The sequence below is a fragment of the Leptonychotes weddellii genome, chromosome 6 (assembly GCF_054177405.1).
Source record: "Leptonychotes weddellii isolate Sample4059 chromosome 6, ASM5417740v2, whole genome shotgun sequence".
Classification (NCBI taxonomy): Eukaryota; Metazoa; Chordata; class Mammalia; order Carnivora; family Phocidae; genus Leptonychotes; species Leptonychotes weddellii.
Window position 1 is genome coordinate 36,125,273 of NC_138374.1, and position 22,241 is coordinate 36,147,513.

At 43.6% G+C, this 22,241-nt stretch overlaps 1 protein-coding gene across 4 annotated transcripts in view; it reads left to right on the forward strand.

Moving 5' to 3' along the window:
- The window catches only part of ERCC6 (ERCC excision repair 6, chromatin remodeling factor), a 72,601-nt gene extending 50,366 nt beyond the window's left edge, over positions 1 to 22,235 (forward strand). For 3 of the 4 annotated variants that reach the window (XM_081823922.1, XM_081823923.1, XM_081823925.1), the window contains 13 exons: positions 467 to 637; positions 1,004 to 1,180; positions 5,828 to 5,944; positions 9,904 to 9,999; positions 11,881 to 12,096; positions 12,537 to 12,647; positions 13,067 to 13,186; positions 13,804 to 13,898; positions 15,236 to 15,381; positions 15,674 to 16,375; positions 18,111 to 18,315; positions 18,909 to 18,987; positions 20,117 to 22,235. In XM_081823922.1, the coding sequence (XP_081680048.1) occupies positions 467 to 637; positions 1,004 to 1,180; positions 5,828 to 5,944; positions 9,904 to 9,999; positions 11,881 to 12,096; positions 12,537 to 12,647; positions 13,067 to 13,186; positions 13,804 to 13,898; positions 15,236 to 15,381; positions 15,674 to 16,375; positions 18,111 to 18,315; positions 18,909 to 18,987; positions 20,117 to 20,536 (2,655 nt within the window). In that variant the 3' untranslated portion in view covers positions 20,537 to 22,235. The remainder of the gene's footprint in view (positions 1 to 466; positions 638 to 1,003; positions 1,181 to 5,827; positions 5,945 to 9,903; positions 10,000 to 11,880; positions 12,097 to 12,536; positions 12,648 to 13,066; positions 13,187 to 13,803; positions 13,899 to 15,235; positions 15,382 to 15,673; positions 16,376 to 18,110; positions 18,316 to 18,908; positions 18,988 to 20,116) is intronic. The other variant, XM_081823924.1, reaches the window with a different exon arrangement.
- The last annotated feature ends 6 nt before the right edge of the window (positions 22,236 to 22,241 follow it).

Genomic DNA, 22,241 nt, shown 5'->3' on the forward strand with positions numbered 1-22,241 from the left:
TTGCTGGGTCCTATGGTAGCTCTGTTTTCAACTTTTTGAGGAACCTCCATACTGTTTTCCAGAGTGGCTGCACCAGCTTGCATTCCCACCAACAGTGTAGGAGGGTTCCCCTTTCTCCGCATCCCCACCAACATCTGTCGTTTCCTGACTTGTTAATTTTAGCCATTCTGACTGGTGTGAGGTGGTATCTCATTGAGGTTTTGATTTGGATTTCTCTGATGCCGAGAGGGCCCTCCTCCTTAATAGTAGATCTAGTAGTCAGTGTTTACCAGTTACAGATTAATGAAACATAAACTTCCAGTGCTGATAATGTATAATTATAATCGTATGTATTATGATTGTGGACATATTTTAAAAATGCATTAGATTATATCATTGAAAGGTTGCCATTTAAAGAATCATGCTCATTTAGTTTATTTAAATGAGCTTATTTAAAACTGGCTTTACCATTTTATCATCATTTTAGGAGAAACTAATTCGAGATATTGCTCATTGTCATGGCATTTTGATCACTTCTTACTCCTACATTCGGCTGATGCAGGATGACATTAGCAGACATGACTGGCACTATGTGATCTTGGACGAGGGACACAAAATTCGAAATCCAAACGCTGCTGTCACCCTTGCTTGCAAACAGGTATGACCTTTTTTATAGGAAGGGAGATTTCCAGGTGGAAATAATGCATAAAATTTTTTATTCTTGCCCATAATCATGGTTTTAAAAATTCTCATTGTTCACATTACTGACTGTCTCTCGTAGGGGTCAGTTGTTAGAATGTAACCAGATCCAACTCTCATCCCTAGTATTCAGCTTGAACAATAAGAAAAATTCTTCCCTGTTTATTTTTCTGTATTGCATAAAACGTATACATTTTGGAGATGATTAAAATGATACGTAAAAGTGTTAAATAACCAGGAGTGTATGGGAATATTTTGGGGTGGGGATGGTGATCGTCTCTTGAAAAGTGAATTTAATAAAAAAGGGTTTTCTTTCCCCAATTAGTTCCGCACCCCTCATCGCATCATCTTGTCTGGCTCACCGATGCAAAATAACCTCCGGGAGCTATGGTCGCTCTTTGACTTCATCTTCCCAGGAAAGTTAGGCACATTGCCCGTGTTCATGGAGCAGTTCTCGGTCCCCATCACCATGGGGGGATATTCAAATGCCTCCCCGGTGCAGGTAACGTATTAGGCAGGTGACATTTCTAGGTGTTTTAATATTTAAACTGTTCCTACTTAATACTATACTTTGTAGTCACGTCATTCGTAATCTAAGGGAAATGGCCAAGCTTATAAACTGGTACCTGCCAAAAATCACAAAATTATTTTTGCTTGACACCTCATATTTTTCCAGATGAGTTTTAAAAAATCATGTAATGTATTCAAAACCGGTCAGAAATTATGAAACAAGAATGAATCAGTTCTGGACACTATATAATTTAGTGCATTTTCTAAGATAGTGTCAAAGCTTAGCAAAGGGGAAGCCAGGGAGGATTGAGTTGTTCAGAGAGGACCCGATTCTGGGAAAACAGGCCAAGAAGAGTGGGGCCATTCTAGATTAGGGCAGTGGTGTGAACACAGCCGTGTTGTGTGGCCCCCGGCCACAGTGAAGAGACATGCCTCATTGCACTGGAGATGCTCGTGGGGTAACATGGAAGGTGTGGATGCCAGATATGGGGGCCTTGAAAGGGAGGCAGAGGCTCTCAGCCAGCGAAGAGCCACCGAAGGTGTCTGAGCAGGAGGCTGAAAGAGGGCTGCTCTTGGAGGGTCCCTCAGGCTGCAAGTGGTGAGGGACCCCCAGGAATTGTTAGGGGTGAGGGTGATGAGGACCTGGACCTGGACTTGGGTGGTGGTTCTGAGAAAGAAGGTGGAGAGCAAAAGTTCCAAGTGGCATCTTTTTCCGTAGAACAAACAAGATGTGGGGGCCGCTAAGATAAAGGAAATGGGGTGGAAGTGGTGAGCTTGCTACAGCTGACCCCTGAGGTTTTAGACCTGGGTGACTGGCAGAAGTTGGGGGAGGGGGTTGTCACAGACAGGAACATCAGGACACTGACCTGAGGGCGGTCTGTGGCATGTGGAGGCAGACCTCAGCCGTGGTGAAGGGCACAAGCCCTCAGGTGGGGCCTGCACCCACCAGGTCATGACTGAGCCAGAAATAAAGCCATCTACCAAAAGAGACATTTACGTGTTTAAAAATACTTAGAGAAAGAATTTTGGACCTTTAAAATTAGGGGATTGTTAAAAATCATTTTAATACTTGAGGTAGAATGACTTATAACTAACTTTTATAAGAGCCCCTCTTCCTCCATGGAATCCCTGCTGTCCTTCTTTTATACCATTCTTTTAGAAATTTTATTTTGAAATAATTTCAAACTTAACAGAAGGTTGCAAGAATTAGAAAAAAACTCCTATGCTCTTCACTAGATTCACCAGTTGTCAGCATTTGCTAACATTTTGCCACATTTGCTTTATCTTTCCTTCCTTCCCTACTTCTCTGTACACGTGCACACAAATTTATACTGTTTGTTTTTCCTGACTCATCTGAGAGCAGGTTGTAGACATTATGTCCCTTTTATCCAAGTCCTTCAGTGTGTATTTCTTAAGAACAAGGACATCCCCCTACGTAGCCACAGTAAAAACATCCAAATCAGGAGGAAATTTAACACCAATACAATTCTGAGGTCTGTAGTCATTCACATCTTGCCAGTTGTTCAAGTAGTTTCCCTGTCTCTTTAATCCTCCTTCAATCAGCAACAGTTCCTCTAGTTTTGTTTTAGCTCTCGTGACTTCGATATCTTTCCAGACTATGGGCCTTGTATTTTGTAGAATGAGCCTCACTTTTGGTTTGTCTTCCATTCTCTGTGACTTGTCTTTCTCGGTGCTTCACCTCTGGAGGCACATGCTGTTGGTTTATCCTTCATGGGTGGTGACAATTGGTGGTATCTGATTACTGGGGTAAGGTGGTATTTACCAGATTTCTAAACTCTTCAAATTAACCACTTCCTTTGGAATTAATAAATCACTTGTAGGGAGAGACTTGGAGACTCTGTAAATATGGTCTCTTTCGTCCTTATGTTAGAAGTCTGTGTACTTACCTATTTTCCCTTTGTAGGTATAAGGTCTTTGGGAGCAGAACTGTTGGGTTTTTTTATTTGTTTGTTTTGTTTTAAGATTTTATTTGTTTATTTGAGAGAGAGAGAGGGAGACAGAGCACGAGCCAGGGGGAGGAGGTAGAGGGAGAAGCAGACGTCCCACGGAGCAGGGAGCCTGACGTGGGGCTCGATCCTAGGACCCTGGGATCATGACCTGAGCTGAAGGCAGACGCTTAACTGACTGAGCCACCCAGGCGCCCCAGAGCTGTTGTTTTATATTCGCTTTTTTAAGTCCATCGTTGCGGTGAGTTACTGAATCCCAAGAAGATCGTCTGTCAGCAGATATTTATTGTGTCAGGCTGGGGCTAAAATGATGAGAGGTGGCTGGCAACCAGAACCTTCCCTTGAATAGTGTTCTCAGTCCAGTGGGATTATCATAATGAGGACTGTGATCAGGGGAGATATCCAATATCAGAGCTTGTGGGAGTCAAGAAAGGCTTCTTGGGGGAGAAATGACTGTGCTAGGCTGAGGAAGGTGAGGGGAAAAAACATTAACTACCAAGAATATGGCCTGCTTCTTGGCTTTGCATGTTAAGCTTAGATTTTAGAACTGAAAAGAAAAAAATAAAGAACTGAAAGAACCTCCTCATTTCTTGCTCAAGGTTATTGAGACTCAGTGGTTTGGTGAATGGCCTAAGGTCCCTCAGCTCTGGAATAGGCAGAACTGGGGAGTAATTGTCACTCTGCCTTGTCAGGAATAGGAAGGAAACATGGACGTGCTCAGTTGGTCTTCATTTTACATGGCACTGGGAAGTTGGGAGTGATAGTTAAGAGAAATACAGTTGGATCCCTACCATGTGTGTACTCAGAGAGACAGGGAGGCAGATGGGAAGTAAATATAGAATTAGCTTTATTGCCTAAAGCACAGGATTGCCTAGGAAAGTTGGACTGAGAACGTGGCTGGACATCAAGGCTAAGATTGGGTTTCTTAGTCTTCCTTGCTCTCCCATTCCCACTACATTCTAGAGTTTTAGTTCTTCCTCTGAGGAGAGTTGGTTATGAAAAACAGACCCATCCCCAGCCACTGTGAGTTTGACCCCTGTGAGTTCACCACAGTGGGTCAGGGACAGGGAGGGGTGGTAGAAGGAGAACTCTCCAGAGGGGGTGGACAGGCAGGAGGGAGAGCAGATATGAGTTGCCAGGCCACTCACCAACCCAGCCCTGGTTTTCCAGCATTATCATCCAGCTCACTCGTGCTTCTGGAGGAGAAATATGTGAGTAGAGGTGGGGATGTGGAGATAGTTTCCTTAACATACTGTATATGTTTTTAGGAAGATTTAAACAGTGTACTTGCTTCCTTGGTGGGACTGTAAAGTCATGTTAAATTTTGAAATTTATCATCTCTGTATTACAAACCATAGTACGTACCTGATCATCATCTTAAGGGTAATTTTTAATCTGTGTCTGAATGATACATTTACGAGGTTACCTGTAACTAAAAGTTGTTGATTAATTGAACTTGTTATTGTCTGCTATTCCAAGTAAATCCTGTTTTTTCTGTGTATGTACTCACATACACACAAGGTGAACACACATATATGTACATATGTGTATACATAGTTGAGTGAGGTATACTTAGGGTCTTTTAAAATGATTTTCACTGTGTTATTTTTTTTAAAAAAAGATTTTATTTGAGTGAGAGAGAGAGCATGAGCGGGCAGGGAGGGGCAGAGGGAAAGGGAGAAGCAGGCCCCCTGCTGAGCAGGGAACCCGGTGCGGGGCTCGATCCCAGGATCCTGGGATCATGACCTGAGCCAAAGGCAGATGCTTAGCTGAGTGAGCCACCCAGGTGCCCCTATGTTAATTTTTTAACATGAATTTTTCTGTATGTGTTATGGTCATGCTTTTTTTATTGTCATTTATTTTGCAGCTAATTTTGTTAAACTTAGACTTTGGTTGGAATTTTTCTTGTTCCATTAAATAGTAATTTACTAGGTGGTTAAGCCTATTTAGATTTTTTTTTTTAAGTATCAATAATTTATTGAATTCTTTGTTTGCCTTTAAGTGAATTGCAGAGGGTGTTTTTCCTGAGCTGTGGGGTCTTTGTTTTTCTACATACAGTTAATACGCATCTCATGTGGCTATGCTCCATTACAGAACCATATGCTCCATCTCAGGCTAGAGTGACCTTTCATTTCTGGGATCATAGGGCTTTTCTTGAACTTACTCTCCTAAGTCCCCAGTGGGCAGTAATCTCTGCTTATTATCTGGTTGCTCCCATGGCTACAGCTTTCCCCCAGAGTTAGCTTTTGATCTTCAGTCTCACAGAGCAGCAGTTCCTTTGTAGCTTTTGGAGAATGCAAGATTATAAACAGAGATTCATTTGAAAGCCGTTTTTTCCCTAGAGGGTAGTCGAGGACTGAAGAAATCTCTACTTTAGGGTTTAACAATATAATAATAATTAAAGCAAAGTATGGAGGAGGAATACGGCACAAAATCACCAGTTCTTTTGTTGTACACTTTGGTTAATAAGTTTTTTAACTGATGATATCTTCTGAAAGGTACCACCTGGAGTATATGGAACTTATCCTAATTTTTCCAAACCATTTTCCAACCATTTCCAGCCAATTTTGTATAAATTCATTAGAAAAATTTTTTTAACATCGGAATCAATTGAGAAGAACAAATGCATTTGCTAAACATAAGTAATTATTTGCCCTTTTCTCTTATTAAAGGTTAAAACAGCTTATAAATGTGCGTGTGTCTTACGAGATACCATAAATCCATACCTGCTGCGGAGAATGAAGTCAGATGTCAAAATGAGCCTTTCTTTGCCAGATAAAAATGAACAGGTCTGTAAATCCAGGAGTTACCAACCCATTCCTAATGCGTGGACATACTTGTCTGTTTATTCTGCTTTTCATATGCAGAATTGGTGAGGCTGACAGGTGTGGTTGCGGCTGTATACAGCTGGTCTCTGTGTACACCTGCATGTGACAGGTGAGCTGCTGTGGCATCTGCCCTCAGCAGGACTCCTCCTCAGTCCACAGGCTTTGATCTCTCTCGTATTAACACACAGATGCCTGCAACTGCACTTTTTGAACTTGTCCATTTTCCTCAAGCCCCCAACTCATTCATGCCACAAATCAGAGGTGCCAGGCATGTTCGTGGGAGATAGCAGTGAACAGAGCAGCTGCTTGCTCTCCCGTTGCTCACCTTCGTTCTTGAGGAGGGGAGACAGTCGTAGCCACATACGTCACCCAGCAGGCAGCAGTCATGTGGAGGAAACCCTGAGCAGGGTCAGTGGAATGGGGCATGTAGGGCGAGGATTTGGGGAAGTGGGCTTCTTACAAGGGATGGTGAGAGGTCTCCTTTCTGATAAACAGACATTTGAGCAGAGGCCTAAAGAAGGTAAAGGAAGCGAAGCATGGGGTTTCGGGAAGAAGAGCGTTCCAGGTCAATGGAAATGGAAGGGTGTTGGTACCTCCAAGGACCAGCAAGGAGGGCAGTGTGGCCTGAGGGCAGGAAGAAGGATGAGAGCACTTGGAGGGAGAAGTCACTTAGCCGGCCAGGTCACCAGGGCCTGCTGGTCATGGTGAAGACTTCAGATTTTACTGTGAGTGAGGAGGCAGTTCACAGGGAGACACTGAGCCAAGCAGTGATGTCATCTGACTTAGGTTGAAGGCCCATCCTGGTGTTCCATTATCTCAACAGGTAACTGCACCCTTTTTTCAACATCTAACAGTAAATACGTTGTAGATTCTCAGTGTCAAAACTATAAAGGATCTTGGAGATCTGTCACCAAGGCTGCTTTCATCCCCGCCTCTTCCCTCCCCACAAACTCATTTCCAAAGTCAGCCCTTGATCTTAGCATTCTCCTTACAGGTCTCCCTTTCCCGCCAGTGTCTCAGGCCACGGTGCTCTGTGCTATGTCTCATTCCATGTCCATCAGTTGTTGCTGTGCTGTTTTATTTGTGCTTTTTCATGCTCTCACTTCTTTGCTCCACATCCTCGTAAATTAGGGCAGCCAGTGTCTGACTGCTCTCCCAGCCATTGGCACTCTCCACTCCACTCAGTATCGCACAGCGTCACTGGCTTAGTTTTTCCAGGGCTTGTCTTCCTGCTGACATACCTTCATGTCCCTCTTCCGAACATCAAGAATCCTGATTTAGCTTATTTGCACCAATTTATTTTCACTGTGGAGTCCCAGAATGTCTCTTCTTTGTAATCCATGTAGCAGCCAAGGCACATGGCTTGGAGACAGTTCCTGTTTTCCTGACATGTGCCACTTGTCTTTCCATTTGCATGTGATGTTCTCTCTCCCTGGAGGTTTTTCCCCCTCCACAGTACCCACCCACCACACCCCCAGGTTTCCCACAACAGAAGTTGTAAGATCCCACTAGGCTCTTTTTTTTTTTTTTTTTTTTAAGATTTTATTTATTTATTTGAGAGAGAGAGACAGAGAGAGAGAGAGCATGAGAGGGGGGAGGGTCGGGAGGGTCAGAGGGAGAAGCAGACTCCCTGCCGAGCAGGGAGCCCGATGCGGGACTCGATCCAGGGACTCCAGGATCATGACCTGAGCTGAAGGCAGTCGCTTAACCAACTGAGCCACCCAGGCGCCCCCCACTAGGCTCTTGACTAGAACTCCTTGAGATCAGGACTTCGTCTTACTACCCACCTTAAAGTGCCATGTAACACCTAAAACTGATTTGCAGAAACAGCATCTGGTGAATATTTAGTTCAGTTAACCTTGTGGTTAACAGAGGAAAGGCTTTTCTCTGTTGCCATTGTATTTAAAAGACTGAAATACAAATTTATGAAATCAGGAATTAGAAATACTCAGGTTCATATTTTCAAAAGATCACTCAGGCAGCATGTGAAAGCATTGGAAGGGAAGGAAAATGGAGGCAAAGGGATGAGTTAGGTGGTCCTTCCAGAGTCCACAGAGGGCATGGGCCTGAGCCCTGGAGGGTATGGGGCTGGCAGGTGCTTCCCAGGTTTCCTGTTTAGATGCTGGGACAGATCTGCTGCCAGACACTTCAAAAGGACAGAGTGTGGAGGAGATATTTGTGAGTTGATTCGGGTCGTTTGAAGTGCTCACGGCACATCTGCCTGTCCCAAAGGCAGTTATAAATGGGCCTCAGGTTCTGAGGGGAGAGTTCTAGGCAGGGATGTAGTTGTGACCTCTGAGCAGGGAAGGCGTGAATATATGAGCAGGGATGAAGTTGCCCGAGGCGCATACACGGAACGAGGAGAGCGAAGCTGCAGCATTGTGGAGACGGTACCAGGAGGGGCTAGCTGGGAGGACAGGAGGACAGGCAGAAAGGCAGGAGGTGGGTTCGGGCAAGTGGCATCCTGAGGCCTAGGGACTCAGTGTGGCGGGCTGCTAGGAAGTCATTAGCTTGTCCACAGCACTTTCTCAGTGGCCATGCCCTCCAGGCTTGTGCTGGGACCAGAAGAGGCTGGAAGGTGAGTATGTGGGGATGGTGATTATACATAAATCCTTTTAGGGAATTTTCCCCATCACTTTTTGGAGAGTCTAAGGTGGCGGAGCACTGTCCAGAGGAAGAGGAGAGGGTTTTTAGATCTGGTATGAAGGTCAGAGGGTTGCCCTCTTCCCAAACAGGGAGCTGGCTGTTCCCCTGAAAATAAAGGAAAACAAAGTGAGGTGGATAAAGTAGATAAATTTTAGGGGGTGAAAATTAGGGAATCATGACTGATAGCTTTGGTTTCGGTTTTTGATGTTTTCATTTGTTGTGTGTGGGTTTTTTTTTTTTTTTTTTTAAGATTTTTATTTATTTGAGACAGACAGTGCACGAGCCAGGAGGGTAGGGGCAGAAGGAGAGGGAGAAGGAGACTCCTCATGGGGAGGGAGCAGGGAGCCTGATGAGGGGCTCAATTCCAGGACCGTGGGATTATGACCTGAGCCGAAGGCAGGCATTTAAGGTTTTGAGCCACCCAGGTGTCCGTTTGATTTTTTTAAAGTAGAGATTGAATCAAAGGTGGGTAGGTCAGTAGGTGGCTTGGGGAGAATGAGGAGTGTTGTCACAGCCATTCTGGGTTTACAGAAGGGGCTGAGCAGGGAGTGCCTGCAGAATTCTCCCCGAGACCAGGAGCAAGACACTGCCCAGATGGGTGAGGTTCTCCAGCAGCGCTCAGCACTTAGCATAAAAGGAGTAGAAAAGGCAGGTGTTTGAGTCAGTCTTCATTTGGAAGTTTACAAGGCAGATGTAGTGGGTGGCAAAGGGATAGCTGAAGGAAAATGTCTTGGGTTTATGACTAGCTAAGGAATAGAGTGGACATGAAGAAAGAGGAGGATTGAGAGGCAGAAAGTCAAGGAACATTCTGGCATGGAGTAACAGGCACAGTCGGGCTGGGAGGATGGACAGGTCTGGTAAACTCATGGACCTGTGCTTTGGCCTCCAGGATAGGGTCTCTGGTCAGGTGTGCTGAAGTGAAGTGTGGGCGAGGGGCATGGGCGGTGAGACAGTCTGAGCACTTGGAGGCTAGGATGGAGGAGGGCTTGTGCATCTGGTCCTGAACTTTGTTGTGGGAAGGAAGCCAGTATTGGGGGACTGTTGGGATAGTAGGTGGGGACCAGGAGGTGGATGGATGGCAGAAGTGGAGGGGCTGATGAGAAGGGGTAACTGTGTCTTTGTTTAGCTCTGAGATGGGGCACCATTTTGGCTTTTTAAAATAAGAGGTGCATTGTTAAAATTGTATACATTGTACTTTTTTGATTAGAAAACTTTGTTGATGTTTTAATTATTTTAATTCTCTGGGTTGTTTTTTTTTTTTCCTACCCCCATAGGTCTTATTTTGCCGTCTTACAGAGGAACAACATAAAGTCTACCAAAATTTTATCGATTCCAAAGAAGTTTACAGAATTCTCAATGGAGATATGCAGGTCAGAAATGAATTGTAGAGCAGGGAAGCGGGGGAGGAAAGGAAGCTAGTACTAGTCATGTTTCACAGTTACCTCTTGGAAACACTTGGGTGTGAACCATCTCTTAATTCAAAGCCGGAAGTAAGGGAACGTGCAGTTACATTTGAGCACACTTCCTTTTGTCTGCATTGCAGCATGGTTACACTTGAACCCCACGTCACGTGGTCTAGCAGAAGAGTAGTGCTAGACGCAGGGTCTGTAGTGGTGAGTCCTGCACCGATGTCTGGTCCTATGCAGAACGCAGGGAAGTGGCCCCGACTGCTGGGGCTAGCAGGGGCATGAAGGAAGAATTATTATTATAAATGTTTGTGTAAGTAATAACAAAATAACATTTTATTATTAACAATAATAGTAACAGCATTATTGGCAATACTCAGCAATAGATGTTGGGAAAGGTCTGTTCGATAAGCATATGTAGTAGGTTTATATCAGCATATACTTTGAAGCTCCATATGAACTATTCAGTTTCTCTGTGCTTCAGGGTCTTAAAGTGTAAATTGTGTTCTATTTATTAGACACATAAAACTTCCTTAGTCTTGGGTCTGTCCTCATGGGAGGTACAGCTGAGTAGCAAGCATCTTACTCTCTGAAACACACTTCCCTATAAACAGAGGTTGATAAAGAGATGAGTGCGGGAGGCATGGCTGCCTGTGTCCCATCATGTCTGCACGCTTCTTCTTCCAGAGGAAGTCATTTCAGTTCTTTTAGCCATGGCTCACCATTTCTTTTAGTTCATCAATCATTGGCCTCTATTAGAGGTTCTTAAATCATTCACATTTATTCATCTCTCCTAAATCTGCCCTTCACGTGCCTCCAAGTTGTGAAGCCTTAGGTGGTCTAGATTAGCACTGGCCTGTAGATACAGAATGTAAGCTGCATGTGTGATTTTAAATTGTCCTAATGGTCATATTAAAAAAGGTAAAGAGAATTTTGGTAATGAATTTTATTTAACCTGCTCTATCTAAAATGTCATTTTAATACATGAGATAGTGTACCTTTTTTTTTTTTTAAACTATGTCTCCAAAATTGGATATTTTACATTTTCAGCACATTTCAGTTTAGACTAGCCTCCTGTGGCTTGTGGCCACTGTATTGGAAGCACAGATCTAGAGGCAGAGGAGTTGCAGATGACTCTGGGGGAGTTCTGAAATATTCCTGATTTGTTCACATTTTTTATTATTTGTTTAACTGTTGTTTGCTAGTTAGAACTACTGTACTCTTTGATTATTGGCTTAACTTACGGTTTATCTTTTCTCCTTGAGCATTTGTACTCATGAGCTTGATTTGAATCATACTTGGAAAGCTGTGAAGGATGCCCTCCTGCTGGGGCCTGGAGGGCAGGCACTCCCGATCTCCTGTGTCCTTCTGCTGCGTGAACCACCCCCATATCTTTCCCATTTGTGTATTTCCCATGCAGATATGTTTTTGTTTCTAGAGAATTTAACTTATCAAGAAAAGATGAATGAAGGTTGATTTCTTCTGGCTCCTAATATGCTGAGAATAGGGAGGAAGCTAAGAAGCTGGTGAAGAATTACTTTTTTTTTTTTTTAAAGATTTTTAAAAATACTCATTTATTTGAGAGAGAGAGAGAGAGAGGGAATGGGCAGGGAGAGGAGCAAAGGGAGAGGGATAAGCAGACTCAGTGCTGAGTGCAGAGCCCGTTGCGGGGCTCGTTCCCATGACCCTGAGATCATGACCTGGGCCTAAATGGATGCTCCCAGGCACCCCAGGAATTACTTTTTAATCTGTGTTACATATCGAATAGCATTCTTCCCTTCCTTCCCAAGTGAATGTTATTTTACATGGCATAATCCAAATGCACGTAATTCTTTTATACCATAGATTTTCTCTGGACTTGTAGTCCTAAGAAAAATCTGCAACCACCCTGATCTCTTTTCTGGAGGCCCAAAGAATCCTAAAGGTATTCCAGATGATGAACTGGAAGAAGATCAGTTTGGATACTGGAAACGCTCTGGGAAAATGATAGTGGTTGAGTCCTTGTTGAAAATATGGCACAGGCAGGGTCAACGAGTATTGCTGTTTTCTCAGTCAAGACAAGTGAGTATACAGACCTCATACAAGACACAATTTGGTTAAGACTTTTAACAAGTTATTAAGAAAATGGGCTATAATCTAAAATGATTCTAAAAGCAAATTCACCTGCTGATACTGAGGTGGCAGCCTGCAAATCTCTTTGGGAGCTTGGATCTTTCTCTAGAGTTGGTGCCTAGAAGTTGGCTTTTGTAAAAGGTTTACCATGTGATTCTAGGGTGTGAGCAGGTTTGGGTCTGAACTTAGATAGATGCCCTGTAAGAATTAGCAGTAGGGAAATATCAAAAATACTCCCGTAGTAGTTATATTTATCTGCCTCAAAGCAAGAAGCCCCTTTTAATTTAAGCCTGTTGGGGAAGGTGTGACTGTTTAGACAAATGTGGACCTCACTGGAGGTGTGTGTTTGATTTTTAAGCTCTTAATCCCCTTCCCCCTCTCCCAAACAGATGTTGGACATACTTGAAGTATTCCTTAGAGCTCAAAAGTATTCTTACCTCAAGATGGATGGTACCACTGCAATAGCTTCAAGACAACCACTGATTACAAGATATAATGAGGTAACAAGTGAATTTAACAGTAAAGCCAAGTAGTGCTACTCTGTGCAGAGGAAGAAAGAAGAACAGCCTCACCCACCTGAGCCCTGCTTACATTGGGGATGGGCAGAGGGTAGAGGGAGACTTTCCTCTTTTAACTCTGGGCATTCCTGGAGTGAGTGAGTGAGTGTGTGTGTGTGTGTGTGTGTGTGTAAACAAAGAATGTATATTCCTTCTTGAAAAGCCAACTCTGAGATATTGCCAATATAATTGGTATTAAAAACAGGAGCTGTGAGATGGCATCTTGACTGACCAGCGATCTCTAGGACGTAACCCATCCTTTGTATTGGAAGAGATTTCCATGTGTAGAATATGTAAAGACAGAGGGAAGAGCTGTCACCAGTCTTCAATGTGCATACTGAATGTTGTGCGTCTTACTCTAGGACACATCCATATTTGTGTTTCTTCTGACCACTCGGGTGGGTGGCATAGGAGTCAACCTGACGGGGGCAAACAGAGTCATCATCTATGATCCTGACTGGAACCCAAGCACAGACACACAGGTAAAGGAGCGTGCGAGTGGCAGACAGTTGAGTGGCCAGCCCTTGTGAGGGGCCTTTGGTGCCCCTGTCAGCTTCCGCATGGAGCTCCCATCTTGGTTGTTGCCTAGTCCTCAGCATGGAGGAAGAATCTTCAGCAGTTTTATCTGTAGCATGCGTCGCTACATTTAGGGTACAAAGAGAGTGCAAAGTTACAACACACGTTGTTTTTCACGTAGAGGTGGCTCAATCTATCTTTGGGACTTGCCTGTTTATCTTCCTTAATGGGCCTGAGGTGTATTTAGTGTCATTAGGCAGAATTTTGGCTTTGGCAGGGGGAGGAAGCAGCCGGCTGTCTCTGTTTCTTTTCGAAAGCGCTTGTCACCGGGAAGGGCGCTTGTTGAAATGCATCTCTCGGGGCGCCTGGGTGGCTCAGTCGTTAAGCGTCTGCCTTCGGCTCAGGTCATGGTCCCAGGGTCCTGGGATCGAGCCCTGCATCGGGCTGCCGGCTCCGCGGGGGAGCCTGCTTCTCTCTCTCCCTCTCCCCCTGCTTGTGATCCTGCTCTCACTGTGTCTCTCTCTGTCAAATAAATAAATAAAATCTTTAAAAAAAAAAAAAGAAATGCATCTCTCTGCCGTAGGCCCGGGAGCGCGCATGGAGGATAGGCCAGAGGAAGCAAGTGACTGTGTACAGGCTGCTGACTGCGGGCACCATTGAAGAAAAGATTTACCACCGGTCAGTACAGATGGCGGCCTGCTCCGTGACCGGAGACTGCTCTCCTGGCTGCCGCGTGTACACGATGTAGCTGTAGAAGGATGCCGCCCGGGTTGAGCTGGGAAGGTTTTAAATGTATTGCTTTAAAAATGTGTTTTTATCTTAGAGCAATAGTTACTGTAACTTAAAGGATATGTGAGGGGGTTTTGTTGTTTCCTTTTTGTATTTTTTCGTTCTCATTAAGCTTAGATGACTTATTGTGAGTTTTTAAAAAATGTCTTTGAACCTGATCATTTTTCTACCTTATTAAACATCAGAGACTGCTTATGTATAAACTTCATCTTAATCTTTATTTAAGAGAAATGTATATACCTTCTATAGTGTACCATCTTCTTTTCAGAAAAATTTTAAGAAGTGACAAAGTTGAAATACATATGGGAATTTTCCCACACCATGCAGCTGTGATCAGTGTGGGTAGCCTGGTGGTCTTTGACTCAGATGCCTCCGAGGGAGAGGTTGACTAGGACTCCTGTTCTTTTTCCATCTCTCTGTACAACGAGTCGGGGTATAGACAAGGGTCCCTTTAACAGTGGGGTGGAGATACGGCCACCTTCTCCCCCTCCTCTGCCGAAGACTTTATTCTTGAACTGCACCCCCTCTCTTAAAGGGAGGCTCCCTGCTTTCCACCATGCACTGGGCCACTCCCTGATAGGTGTGTGTTCTTCAAGGCCTTATTCTGAGAAGGCAAGAGACGAGCTGTGTCCTGTGAGGGAGAGCTTCCTCTTAGACATGTTTTAGCCTTGGGGTGGGGAGGTGTGGGGGGAGGGGGAGCAGGACTGCTTTGTGGGGGCGTGTGGGCAGGAGTGACAATGGTGTGGAGCTTCAGCTAGAGTGTGAATCAGCAGGCAGAAGGTGGGTGAGATGGCTCCAAGGGAGAGCTTTGCAAAGGCCAGGTAAGAGCGTTTCCAGAATCCCATCACAGAAGGGTTCTGAGGAGGGCCGGGCAGGGGACCCTTGGTCCAGGAGTCCCGGAATCCAGCTCTTTCCAGCTCAGAGAGGCTGTGAGTCACATGATTTTATGTAGAAAGGTGATTCCTGACATGTGATGGATCTTGGAGATTGAAAAAGCCCACTGGGTATAAATAAGATACTCTTTGTGATTTAAATTCTGTCAAGCATGGGAGACCACCCGATATTTTATGTACTTTCTGAATTGTAATTTTCCAAGGCGAAAAGCTTGGGGATGATTGAGACATTTGTTCAGCTACAGTTATCGTATCTCTCAGATTGTTTTAGAACTAGGATTTCGAGGTGCAGCTGAACGTTGTTTTATACCAGTTTAATTTTTATCTCTTTAGACAAATTTTCAAACAGTTTCTGACAAACAGAGTGCTGAAAGATCCGAAGCAAAGGCGATTTTTCAAGTCCAATGATCTTTATGAGCTGTTCACTCTGACGAGTCCTGACGCATCCCAGAGTACTGAAACAAGTGCTATTTTTGCAGGTATTACATAAAATAAGTTCACTTAAAATAATAAAGTACAGGGGCGCCTGGGTGGCTCAGTTGGTTAAGCAACTGCCTTCGGCTCAGATGATCCTGGAGTCCCGGGATCGAGTCCCGCATCAGGCTCCCTGCTCAGCGAGGAGCCTGCTTCTCCCTCTGACCCTCCCCCCTCTCATGTACTCTCTCTCATTCTCGCTCTCTCAAATGAATAAATAAATAAATAAAAATAATAATAATAATAAAGTACAGAAGAATTATGTCATGTAACTTGAGCGTGTTTTTCCCCTTTCAGGAACTGGCTCAGAAGTTCAGGCTCCCAAGCTCCATTTAAAAAGAAAACTTCCGCCGGCCTTTGGAGCAGACCATAATGTTCCAATATGCAAAAAGTTTCCTGATTCTAATGTATCCACAAACGAGGCCACATCATCTGAAGAGAAATCTACAGCTACAGGAGCTGAAGTGAATGCAGTAACTTCTGATCCATGCGATCCTTTGAAAGGTGCCCCCCAGCCCCCTAGGACTCCACCTGGCAGTGACGGGCTTAGAGAAGACATGAACACAGTGTCTAGACTAGAGGAATCATCTGTGATTAGTGGACATGGGGATTGTTCAGATTCTCTGAGAATCAGCAAAATGGACGGGCTGTCTAGTGAGGAAAGCATCAATGAAAAGCAGGGTCTTCCCGACAGAAGAGAAAGCTGCCAGGCTCAGACAGAACCTCTTTGGGAGAATAAGCCATCGGAAAGTAATTTTTCTAAGCACAAGTCAAAAACGAAACATAGTGCACTGGAAGAAGAGCCCCTGGAGCAGCATCGGAGGCCAGCGCAGAAGCCGAAGAGCCCTAAGCATCCCAGAGATGCCAAGTTTGAAGGAACTCGAATTCCACACCTCGTAAAGAAAAGGCGGTACCGGAAGCGAGACAGTGAAAACGAGAGTGAGACCAGTGAACAGAGCAATGATGATTATGTCTTGGAAAAGCTTTTCAAAAAGTCAGGTAATCTTTTTGCTGAATTTGCCGCAGGTGTGCTAGGAACAGAAGAGGAGTAGGCTGTTGCTAGCAGTGGCAGCCTTGACTCACAGGGCAGAGTGGGCTCTCAACTGGAAGTATCTTTTCTTCTAAAATTCAGATTTGAAATGTATCGACATTTTGAAAATCGTATTCACCTCTCTTTTTTGAAGACCTAGAGGAATTTGAAACTCTGGAGAGCAACAGTACTTGACTTACAACCACACACAGGAGGGGTGCAGTGCTTTAAGTAGGTTTGTAGTACTGAACGGTGATAGGAAGTTTTTGTACGTGGTGTATTTACCTGATTTTCCAACCACAGGAGATTAAAGTAACAGCCATGGGAGAGAGGCAGGGGCAGGCCAGGGCAGGCACTCTGGAAGTAGGAAAGCTTGCTTGCTCACATCAAGGGAGAAAACTCAGGAAGGCAGACTCAACAGTTGCTCAGAACCGGAGAGGATAGGCAGTCCTGCATAGCTTTGTCATCCCTGGGGGTGTCGTCTTGTTCAGGCCTTGGCACTCACTGGGTTCACAGTGTGATGGCCCCGAGTTACCAGACATCACTGTTCGTGGTTCTCGGTGCGGGAAGGCCAGGTTTCTGTACGGCATTTCAGAAAGAGACCATCTGGGCCTGATACCTTTTTGTAAGGTAGTTTATTGGTAACTTTTTATTTTTCCTGTTTTCCTAGGAAATGATCTCTTTTGTCTAGTTTTCAAGTTTATTTGCACAGAGGCACTGAAAATATTCTTGTAACAGTTTTTTAAAAATTTGTTTCTGTTTCAAGATAATTTCTCCCTGGTCATTTCTAATTTTGTATATTTCCTCCACCCCTTTTTTGGTCAGGTTAAGCTAGGGGTCTCTTTTGTGATTTTTCTTAAAAACATAAACCAGCATTTTAATTTATTAATTAAATCTATGGTTATTCTCTACCTCATTAGTTTTTGCTTTTATCTTTATTACTTTCTTCTTTGTGCTTTTGTTGTGTTTCGGTGAGTTTTTTTGGCTTAATTTTTTTTTTTTTTTTTAAGGTTTTATTTATTTATCTGAGAGAGAGAATGGGAGACAGAGAGCATGAGAGGGGGAGGGTCAGAGGGAGAAGCAGACTCCCTGCTGAGCGGGGAGCCCGATGTGGGACTTGATCCCGGGACTCCAGGATCATGACCTGAGCCGAAGGCAGTCGCTTAACCAACTGAGCCACCCAGGTGCCCCTTTGGCTTAATTTTTATAAGACTCTTTGACTTGGAAATTTAATTCATTTGTTTTTATTCTTTCATTTCTATTGATGTATAAATATTTAAGGCTGTGAATTTTCCACTGATACCTGCATTAAATTCTGATAAGTAGCATTTTCATGATCGTTAGTTTTTAAAAATTCTATAATTCTGGTTTATATTTTCATATTTTTCCCTTCAATAAAGAATTGATTAATAAGAGGTTTTAAAATTTTCCAGATAGCAGGGATGTTGAAGTTGTGGTGACAAAGGCATTATGCTTCAATTATTATAAAACAGGGGTAGTGAGTAGTCCCTACCTTGTAGGGTAATGATGAAGGTGAGTGGCAACGGCATTTGTGAAGTTCCTGGGTCATGATAGTCACCTTGGCAAATAGCTGAAAGTGTTCATTATTTTTTCTCTACCCACAACATACTAGACTATACAGAAGAAAAATGTAATTGTGTACAAACTGAAACAATATGTCACGGTTTTCTTTGTTCTTGCTAGTCGGTGTGCACAGTGTCATGAAACACGATGCCATCATGGATGGAGCCAATCCGGATTATGTGCTGGTGGAGGCCGAGGCCAACCGGGTGGCCCAGGATGCCCTGAAAGCGCTGAGGCTCTCCCGCCAGCAGTGTCTGGGAGCGGCGTCTGGTGTTCCCACCTGGACAGGCCACCGGGGGGTTTCTGGCGCACCAGCAGGAACAAAGTAAGAGATTCCTGCTCTGCCCTGCATGGGAGGAGGCCATACAGTCTAGGCTAGGAATAGAGCCAGGGCAGGCGTAGTAGAAAATCTCTCAGGGAGGGATTGGGTCGTCTAGATTTGCAGGACTTGGGGAAAGACGTATAATCTTACGTTCTTCCTTTACATTGTCCCCTGCTTTCCGAAGCTGAGTTTTCAGGGGAAGGAGACATGATCTGTTTTGTTTAAGAGTTGATGTTAAAAATAAGAGATACAGAATAGCGATTACACTTTAATGAGATGATTAGCTGGTGTTCCGCAATCAGTAATGACTGTGCTATTTGGTATACTGGTTTAGAATAATCTTCCTACCTAGAATTTGAGGATGGTTTCCATCATATGTTGAACAAGATATTGAGTGGTTCTTGCTTGAGATGCATCAGTTATTTCCTAGGAGAGTAAAGTAGAAAAATTGAAGGGGATGAGTGTCATGGCTATGAAAGAATAACCTTGCAGAAGAAAACTTTTCCAGGAAAAGATTAAGTTGTTGAAAGGGCATTTTCATCTCTTAAGTCACAAAAGCAAACATTCTATCTACTGTGATTCTTTTCCTTACTTAGGAGTAGATTTGGTCAGAAAAGGAATTCCAGCTTCTCTGTGCAGCATCCTTCTTCAACATCTTCAAAGGAGAAATGCCAGGTAATATGATAGCCTAGCTGCTTTTCATGTCTGAGACTTGCGTGATTGAATTGCCATGAAAATTTAACCTGATTCGGATGTGAGGTAAAACACTGGCATAATGACGCCTGGTATTTGTTTTGTAGGCTCTGATTAATGAAGCATTTTCATTTGAAGCTAAAAGGACCAGCCAACTTTGTAAAAGACAGAGTCTTAAACTCAAATCTGTAGCAGAATCTGTTTTGCCCCGAGAAAATTAACACAGGGGATAGGTGATGTGAGTTGCTGCCCATGCAGCCTGCTCCATCCAGAGGTGAAGTACCAGCTCCAGAGGGCACTACCCTCTAAAATGAAGGTCGAGAAAACCCCCTCGAATGTTGTGTGTAATTTACTAGCTGCTGGAACCTTGTGCCCGTCTCTCCCTGTCCTGTGACCTGCTGGGCACCTTGAGTGCTTCACTGAGTAAAGATTAGACCAAACTCTGTTATGCAGTGCTGTCTCTTGGGTCTTTTCTGGTCAAGGGTTATGTTGCTGATAAAAGTTGAAGACTCCCAAGTTCAGACTCCTATTTTAGATTAATATGAACACATTTGGAATAGAGAACCTTTTTTGACTTCCATGTTACGTTCTTTTAGCAGTAGGGATGTGAAAAAAAGTTAGATTTGTGTTGTTCTAGGGCAACTCACGTGAGGCGTAAAGTGGAAAGAGTCAAAAGATTTAAAAGTGAAGAGAAGGAAGCACAGTTCTGCAGTTGTTCCTTGTCCTGCAGTGCCTAGATCAGGGTGGATTTGGGAGGAAGAACGGGAGAAGCCCGTGGAAGCCGCACCTCCTGGAACCTGCTCTCCCGCCAAAGGGAGGCTTGTTGCCCGCGTGTCCCCCTCCCGCCCTGCCCACATACACACATAGAATGGTGATGAAGTGAAGAGTGCAGTTTGGGGGATTTGGGTGTTTTCAGAAATGTTCTTTAATGGTGGGTGGATTTCAGTACTTGACTTGCCCCCTCCCTTTTTGTTCGGTGATCTCATTCTTTCTTGTCAGCCTCATTGCCTTGGGCTCGAGTGTTCGTTTATGGCTCCTCAGGGCTTTTGGGGAAGTAATGGGAGTGTGAACTAGAAGCTGACGTGTCACTGCAGTGGTCTTCTTTCTCCAGGATGGTGTCACAAGAAAGGATGGAAAGGATAATGCTTCTGAGCACTTCAGTGGAAAAGTGGAAGATGCAGAGTCTTCACCCGGGTCCCTCTCTTCGTCTTTACTGTTGGCTAAAATGAGAGCTAGGAACCACCTGATTCTGCCAGAGCGGCTGGAAAGTGAAAATGCGCACCAAGAGGCATCTGCTCCACCATCCTCCACCACCGAACATGATGACCTACTGGTGGAAATGAGAAACTTTATTGCTTTTCAGGCCCGTGTTGATGGCCAGGCCAGCACTCGTGAGATACTGCAGGAGTTCGAATCCAAGTTATCAGCCTCACAGTCTTGTGTCTTTCGAGAACTGTTGCGAAATCTTTGCACTTTTCATAGAACTTCTAGTGGTGAAGGAATATGGAAACTTAAGCCAGAATACTGCTGATCAACATTACTTTTTAAACTTTCAATTTCCTAATGGAAATTTCTATTAATTATAGGTTTAATAATCATGTTCGTCAACAGAAGTTGGCTGCATTTGATGTTTACTTTGAATGATATCTACCTCATAATTTAAAACTTTAAGGAAGAAGAAATTCATCTCTAAAACTTAAAAGTTTTAAAAATACTTGGGTTGATTTCTTTATTTTGACACTATGAATTATGTTGCAAAATCAGGGACCTAACAGTTAATCCTTGGATCACATTTGTTCCTTTATCCAAAAGATGCCGTCAGGGAGCACATTACTGCTCATGTAGATGTTTGTAGACTAGAAATCTCAAGAATTATTTTTACTGGTGCTAAAAACATGTCTTATATTCAGTCAGACCTGTTCAATAAATTAGTTCACCAATATCTGATAGCAGATACTTATTTTTGGTGCATAGCTTTTAAACGTTTAAATTTATCACTTGCCACCAAAAAAAATGAGACTTACTGTCTTTTGAATATATTAATTGCCTTTAAATAGTCTTCCTTTTAAGGTACTGTAAATCGGCAGGTATTTTTCATTAGTAAAGCATGAAACAGCTTGGTAATAAATGATGAGACCTGTACTTGCAGAAGGTTGTAGTGTACTCAGCTTATATTGGCTTACCTTTAAGCAAAGGGCATCTTTTTTCCCCCCTATGGGGACTGTTGGTTTTAGGAAAATAAAATATATTATCTTAACACAAATCTTAAGCAGAACCAAAAGTGAGTACAAATAAAACAACCAACACACACATGCACAGAAACGTCACTCCAGACCATAGCTGATACGCCATGATTAGTGTAGTGACCACCATTGTGTCCCGCTCTCTCTGCTCTTGTGCGCTGGGAGGTGACTTTGAGCATTTCTAATTTTATTTATTGTTTGCTTTTCTAAGGATGCTGATTACTTTGTATTGGGCACCATTGTTCTCCTTATGTATTATCTTCTGTCCAGTTGTTTTCACCTCTCTTTGTCCTTTGCATTCCCTGTGACTCTCCTGTTCTAGACATTTGGTTTTCAGCTGTTTTCTGGCTGTTGCTTCTGTGTTTATAGTTCTGTGATGGTGTCGTTTTGATCCTCAGTTTGTTTTCCTAGCTTTGATTTTCTTGTTTCCTTCTCTTTGTTGTTTTATCATCTCAGCACTGAAGTCTGGTTTTCTTAAATTCATTACATTGCTTCAATTTCTTCTAGAGCTGTCACAATGCAGTTTGTTTCTTGGGTTTGTTTTCTATCGCATGCTGTTTTCCTCTCTGCTTTTTCTGTGTCATGCTTGCCTTCCTCCCATGCCATTTCTTTACATCTTGCTTATGTTACAAGTGAGCAGCTCTGTCCATATCTGTATGCTCTTCCCTGTGACCCAGAGAGAAGGGATTTGGGTTTGGGGGTTGGGAAGAGCCTCTGCTGGGCACCATGCAGCTCTGGTTGGAGGATTTGCGTTTTACCCCTCTGTTCGGAGATTTTGTTAAATAGCTCGGGCCAAAGAATCCCTCCCTGTAGGCAGGAGATGTCATAGAGTCATGATTCCCACCAGGATTTTCTGCTGCCTTTTTTTTTTTTTTTGAATTCTGGCTTCTTCATTTTATTCTGTTTTTAGAGGGATTTATATATTAGAGGAAAAAGATTCTATTATTATCTTCAGTCTGTTATCATTATCTAGAAGTCATAGAAGGGATTTTT